Here is a 7198-nt window from a genome sequence, read left to right as displayed (position 1 = left end):
TTTTTGTTTCTGTTGTTGCACAATCCAATCCGTCAATCTGCTCTTGTACACGCCTACATTTTCCAATTGACCAATGAGCGCCAACCAGTATTACTAAAGGTTATATAGCACTGGAGGTACAATAGGCCTAGGCTTAGCCCCAGACCTAGCCAATGCATATGCATTAGGCTAGGTCCTGCGCTATTCTATGCCGCCTATATACCTAGTCCTTGCAGCATTTTGTAAAATTTGTGTTATTTATTTATATAAGATTTTTGATTTTTCATTCATTCATTCATTCATATGTACATTTATTTATCTTTTCTTTTATACGGTACATTTGATAATCATGTTAAAAATAAAAAGAGCAAGATTCCGAAAAGCAAAAGGCTTGAGGTGGGCTGCCCACATAGGCTATACAGGAAACTACAAACGATACAAGACAATAGACAGGACAGGAAAGAGAAAAGGAAAGGAAAATAAAAACAGGACGATACAAAAACGACAAGAAGCAATGCTCAAACAAAAAACCCATAAAAGCATAAATAAATAGCTTAAATCTAAGTGATAGAAAGAAAACAAAATTAGGCCTAGGCCTAGACATATTTGGAAAGTATGTTTTTTAACCTGTTGGTAAAATTTATTTTTGAATTGGAATTTGAAATTGTAAAAGATTGATATTTAAATTATTTTCTGAATATAAATTAAATTTAAAAAACATTAGAAACGTACCGGTACCTTTTTATTGCGAAAGAGGAAGTTGTCACACATTTCATATGTAGCTAAATACGCAATAAAAAAAATCGCATTCTAGATGCGGTTCTCCTGCCACGCGTTCAACCTCGGCGTGCGTCGCGTTAACGCACATAATTACGTAATCAATGTGCAAAGAGCACGAACGATCGGAATCATATCCTAAAATTACCATTTCGTCCTCCCATATTTTTTATTTTTTTACAGACAATATCTTCTTACCAGTTCGTTGTTTTATTCATCATACCTTCAGTGACCAACTGGTCTTCAAAATTCTTCTCAACAGATTCCTTTAAATAATAATAATAGATGGATTTATATAGCGCAGATAAACGAGGTCTATGCACTCGGGACTAGCTAGATGTTGCACTTCATCACTACAGGTTGGCGCTCATTGGTCCCTACATGTCCACCGCAGCCAGTAAACTGGCGCACTTGCATCAGTCCACGACAGGGGCCGAGTGAACCAGTACACCGGGGGTAACCCCTACTCATCTTGAAAGATGTACTGGGTTCTTTAAAGTGCACATGAGCATTTGTGTACACTGGGCCTACGGTTTATAGTCCTTATCCGAGAAGACTTGTTCCACCGCCCAGTGGCGTCGAGAACCAGTGAGGGCCCCGGTGAAACACCTCACATGGGTCCCCCTTCACTTGGGACCCCCACTCGGCTGCTCCCCAAATTAAGTCTCCTCCTAAATCTGACAACAAAAGTTTTCATCTTGGCTTGGGCTTGGGCTCGGGCCCTATGGAGATTTTGTTCTTACCCCGAAAATGTTCATCTTGGTCCGGGGCCCCCCAGTAGACCCGGGCCCCGGGAAAGCGACTCTCTGCCCCCCACCCCCTCGACGCTACTGCCACCGCCAGAACTATAGGAGCGAGCCGGCCGTAAAACTGTGCCGATATTGTTGGCTCGCTCGCTTTATTCAGTATTTAATTTGTTTGGCGACAGCTCGCAGTTTTACATAAACGCATTGATTGGTTCCGATATTTTGAGATATATGTGTGTGGCAGACGAATCACGCGCCTCTCGAATAAATGCAACGGCGTTTATTTTTTTTCTCGAATAAACGCCCACTTCGCAACAAGAAATGACTGTAAACAAAAAATGTAAAGGAAGAAATATCATTTTTCAACACATTCTATTAATTTTCTACGTAGTAGAATTACGTCTTTTCTAATCTGCTTGGGATCAATACCGTAAGTCTTTATGATCACGCAATAACACATTTTGACGGTAACTATGTTGTAGTTCAACATATACAGCAGGGGTGGCGCCAGTGAGGGAGAGTCAGCCCTTTCTGCTCGGGGAAAGTTGTTCCCTTCCCCATCGGAGAGAACAACCACAATTCCTCGGGGAGAGAAAACGTATATTCTATATATTAGTAGACTATAAAATCAATAAAATAAGCCTTTAAAACCCCTAAATTGTCTAAATTTCGGGGATTCGCACTAGGCGACTTTCGAAATATTGTGAGCCACGTCTGACAACGCCCACGGGCGTTGATTCGCAAAAATACGGTGTTTATGTGCATTAAATATTATATAACATGTAAAAAATGAACAGAAACAAACAGATTCTCAAAACTGTTGAAAATAATTCGTTTTATTGGAATACGCTGTTTCACAACCATCATTCAAATCAGCAATTCTGAAATGCGTTTGCTTCATCTATACACTAAAAGAGGGCGGGCTTTACAAACGTTAAATATTTGCCGAAGATTGGATGGCATAAAATGAACAAATTGATTTCTATGTATATTTTAGGGTACAGCTTCATTATGGTAATTAGCATATATACATCAACTGCGACAATGCTTTTACAAAGCACAAAATACTTGTAAAAAACGGATGCTAAACTATAATACATAAAATAAGTAATAGATATTTTCTGAAAATGTATTGAAAACAAAATTTGAAGTCGCATTAATTCTGAAAATAATTCTATTCCCATTTTTTGTATGCCCAAGTTTAACGGACGAAATTTCAAATCTTGGATATAACATGGAACATTAACCAAAATTTCTTATAAATAGGACTAGCTTAATTGTTTTAGTTCATTCATAAAATTAATTAGAAACTATTTTTTTTTTTTCAGTAGTTGAAAACCCACTGTGTAAAAGTGGCCATTGATATTGAAACATTGAACACATTGAATACAATAATCATTAAGTAGTAGTAATAATTGTATGAAACAAAATACTCCGAATAAATATTATAATAAATTATCATTATTGTTATACTACTAACCACATTTCATGAGAAAATCAATTTAAATTTTCAATAGCACATTTATGTATTTATAACCAGCACACCATAAATCAATGAAGCTCTTATAGAGTATTCTCGCTATGTCACAGCATCACACAATTTTCCAGTTCTAACGTGGTAAAGTGGTAAGTGACAGGGGCAGATCCAGAGATGTCCGAAAGGGAGGGAGCACGATCGAGAGACAACACTACCATAGGGGGGCCTGGGGAAATCCCCGGGAAATTATTATTTTCTAAATGCCCGGAAATAACCTCTGAGGCGTTTTGGGCGATCAATAATATCTTTTTATTTCTTTCTTTTTTTTATAATTTTTTTCATTTCGAAAAGGTAGCCCAGGGCCAGGCCCCCTCTAAATCCACCCCTGCGTGGTGATGTGACATCACTGGAGTAGTACTCTGCAGCCCCATGAGACTTTCTATTGTCATGGTGTATACTGTATATCAGGACAGTACAGAAAAACAAAACTGGGGTTTTTATAAATATACTGTATATAACACATTTGTTCAATTAAATGGTTTTCTTTTAATACAAGATTATAATTTAACCCACAATAAATTTAAATCAAGTTCATTGATTAAACACATACACTTTATTCAGTTACACTTGTTTTATCTTTGGCGAATGAGAAGTGTATCATATCACTGCTAAAATATCATGTGAACAGATTCAACCTAAGGTCCTGTTCACACTATTAGGATTTAAGACAAGAGAGGGTGATTTACCTGTACAGTAAATGGGCATTGCGATGTCATGTCTCACCCATGTCATGTCTCACCCATATATGGATAAATTCCTGGTATTTGTCACTTGAAAGTGTTCCCGAACAAGGGCCTACTTGCGTTTGCCCATATCTGACTCCAGTACTCAGAAAATTTACAATTTGTTTTTAAAAAAAACTGTGATTCCTGATAAGAATCGGACTCACTACCTCCATGTTATTAGGACAGCACTATACCATTTGCCCACCAAGCTTGAGGTGATGGCAATTATGGGTGAATACAATTTTCCAGATATTATTTATATTATCTATTCATATGTTAAGGTTTGCATGGTGCAAAATAACAACAAATTATACTTCTTTGTGGTATACAATGTTTTCAGATATTAAACACAAATGATTGCAGTTCTGAAAGTTGTGTAAGATTTGCCACCAAATATTGTACAAGCATTTGAAGATTTTCTGAACAAACAACAAAATTTGATATAATCATGTCTTACATGATAAGGTATTTAAAATATTCATTAACAGAACTGTTTCACATAAAATAGCTACAACATGCCTCATGTACCAACACAACCTATCCAAACTCATGAAGACAAAACTGAGGCTCTGGCTTGGTGGGTGAAGGGGAAGACAATTCAGTAACACTTTAACAAATTTATCTATCAATCAAACTGAACACCGTGAATGGTAACTTGTTTATAAGTAGTCAATTTTCAAGACAATAATTATTTTCAAGACAATAAAAAGGCTATATACATTAACTGCCTAATTTTCAAGGCAAAGAATATGTACTATATTAAAATAATCAAGGACATGTGTCTACCATAGCTAAAACAAAGAAATGCAGTACTTATTCAATAAAGATAAGTAATAACTATAATAAAAATAAATCAAAGATATCAAAATAATAAAACAAGTTATGTAACTGTGTAATAAAATAACATTAAATAATAACAATAAAAACATCAGGAAACCAGTAAGTTTTGAGGAGTTAACCAACAAAAAAATGTATCTAATGTTAACAATCATATTGATAAAGGCCAACTCAGACAGCGTTGTACAACGCAGCCCAACGCAATTCATCGTTGGGGACAGTCTTAAGCTGTCGTGAGAAAATTAAACATGTTCAATATTCTACGACGCGACTGCCCCTGACGCAGACCATCGCGTCTGTGTTGAACTCGCACAGACCTGACATGACAACAAATCGTGTCGGGCTGCGTATCACAACACTGTCCGAGTTGGTCTTAACAAAATTACAACTATGACTGGTCCCCATCAACACAATGGAAAATTAACACAATAAAAAATAAAAAGCTAAATTATATCTAACAAAGAAAATGTCCAGATCTTTGCAAGCACAAGCTAATATTTATCATAGCAAAACCACTTTTACGAAAAAAAAAACAAAACAAAACTACACACACACTTTCTTCATATACTTACACTGTACACTCTCTTTTCAAAAAGCACACATCATAAAAATTGTACAGGAATAAAACCCCCGGGAGATTTCAAAATATATACATATCCATACACAGCTCAAGAATTATCAACAGCGCCCTCTACCCATATTCATTATATGGCAACTTAAGGCCTCTCTGGAGCATTTCCATGCACCTATTATTCACACCAAGGTGTTATACTGATTATCCCACCCAAACCAAGAAATTCAGTGTTACCCATCCTTCATTACAATATATGGACATTCTAGTAAGGACTTTTGGGACCAGTTTTGTGTAATTAAAACATAATAACATGTTGACATATCCTCTTTAACACCCTCTTTGGTCGTATCTAATAGCAATATCTTTGAATTCAAGATGTATACACCCTGTTATTTGAATGTGCACTTTACTAGTACATAATACATTTATTGTAAGGTAGAGGGTGAAACTTTTATCTGATTGGGTAATTTACGAAGTGATCTATGATTGGCATATAATAAAAGGTTCTTTGAAATCACAATTAGATTTAACATTTTCATATTTTACCAATGGAATCAGCATAGATTTCAACATCGTTGAATCCGTAAAACTGAATTTTGGGAAGAGAATTTAGGATTATGTGGTGTACAAGTCTCAGGAGCATAAAATAATACTTTGAATTGATTAAGGTCTTCAATTTTTTAATCATTTTCTTAGTACACACAGCAAAATGTGGCATAGTGTCTAAATTGTTAACATCATATAATGTCTGTATGTTTAATTATTGCTGTGTAGTATTCATTTAATCAGATATCAGAACAGATTTTTTATAGCTAACACTGAACAATTTAACATGAGAGATTGTTATTTATACTTCATAATATAAACGTGTACACACATTTTCTACTTTCCCCTTGCATGTATGTTTTATACACTCAAGAAAATGATGAAAATATGGATGGATGACCCCCTTTCACAAAATACTTATATCTGAAGAGAAGGCTCTTGTGAGGCTACCTTAAGTTCTAATCAGCTACAGTTTCTTGGCTTTAAGCTTCTCCACTAGGTTGCTGAGTTTGACAGCTGGTCCCAGCTTGAGTCCCATGTACTTCATCATCATCTCACTGTTCAGAAGAAAGAAGGCCTTGCCATCAATCTCCTGCAAGAAAAGATAGGTAAACAAAATCTTTATAGCAATTAATGTTATATTCATAATGCTTTTTTATGTTTTAACTAGTTTAGATTACTTATCTGACCATTGGTACAAGGCAGAGCCTGGCAGTCCTAGACACCTTTAACTACCTTTCCCTGATGCAACAAGTATTAGTTTCTTACATGTTTTTTGAAGTGGTCGCTGAACCTTGCAAGAGCCGGATCAACATCCGAGACAAATTGTATGACATCATCGATAGACCACTGTGTTGGATCCGAACTGCGAGGTTTGGTCTCTGGCTTCACTTCAGGAGTTAATGATGTCGTTGAACTTGCAGCTACAAAAATATATGAAAAATAATTACAAAAAAAGGAAAAGAAAATGAGAACAATTACATAATATTTATTTATTACATAGATTTTGACAGACAAATATTCCCAAAATAGATATATAACAATAAATAATAATTACAAAAAAAACAAAGTATAGGATAATTTGTATCTTACCTTCTGTTTTAATCTTTTTGTTGACTTTGGGCTTGGTGGATTCCCTTTCAAGTTGCTGGCCTGATTCTGAAGACCATCTTCTTTTTGATTTATTGCTTCCTCCAACTGACAATGAGCTACTTGATTGCTCCAGAAGGAGGTCTACACAAAACAATAATAGCCTGATGACCATAAGAGTAAACACATATGCCACTTGCCTTCAGGAGAAAAACTTAAAAAATTGGTGCCATATTTCCGTGATTGTAAGCCCACGTACATGCCCAATGCAGATGGGAAAGGTAATGGGATTACAGAGATCCCAAGTTTGAAAACCAAAAAATAGGGAGATTTTTTTCATGAAGCTATCGCCTCCTGTAGCGACGCGCTGTGACGCCTTACAACGCGC

General features: G+C 35.9%; 1 protein-coding gene across 4 annotated transcripts in view; it reads right to left on the bottom strand.

Annotated features, from left to right (window-relative positions):
• Window positions 1–2310: 2310 nt before the first annotated feature.
• LOC117113630 (polycomb protein SCMH1-like) overlaps window positions 2311–7198 on the bottom strand; it is an 18291-nt gene continuing 13403 nt past the window's right edge. For 3 of the 4 annotated variants that reach the window (XM_033257035.1, XM_033257036.1, XM_033257033.1), the window contains 3 exons: window positions 6814–6954; window positions 6490–6644; window positions 2311–6313 (listed from right to left, as the gene is read on the bottom strand). In XM_033257035.1, the coding sequence (XP_033112926.1) occupies window positions 6188–6313; window positions 6490–6644; window positions 6814–6954 (422 nt within the window). In that variant the 3' untranslated portion in view covers window positions 2311–6187. The remainder of the gene's footprint in view (window positions 6314–6489; window positions 6645–6813; window positions 6955–7198) is intronic. The other variant, XM_033257034.1, reaches the window with a different exon arrangement.

This window comes from Anneissia japonica, unplaced genomic scaffold (genome assembly GCF_011630105.1).
Source record: "Anneissia japonica isolate Jap-2015-1 unplaced genomic scaffold, ASM1163010v1 scaffold287748_len1686314_cov196, whole genome shotgun sequence".
Taxonomy (NCBI): domain Eukaryota; kingdom Metazoa; phylum Echinodermata; class Crinoidea; order Comatulida; family Comatulidae; genus Anneissia; species Anneissia japonica.
The sequence above is the reverse complement of the archived record's forward strand: the minus strand, read 5'-3'. Positions and strand labels throughout refer to the sequence as shown.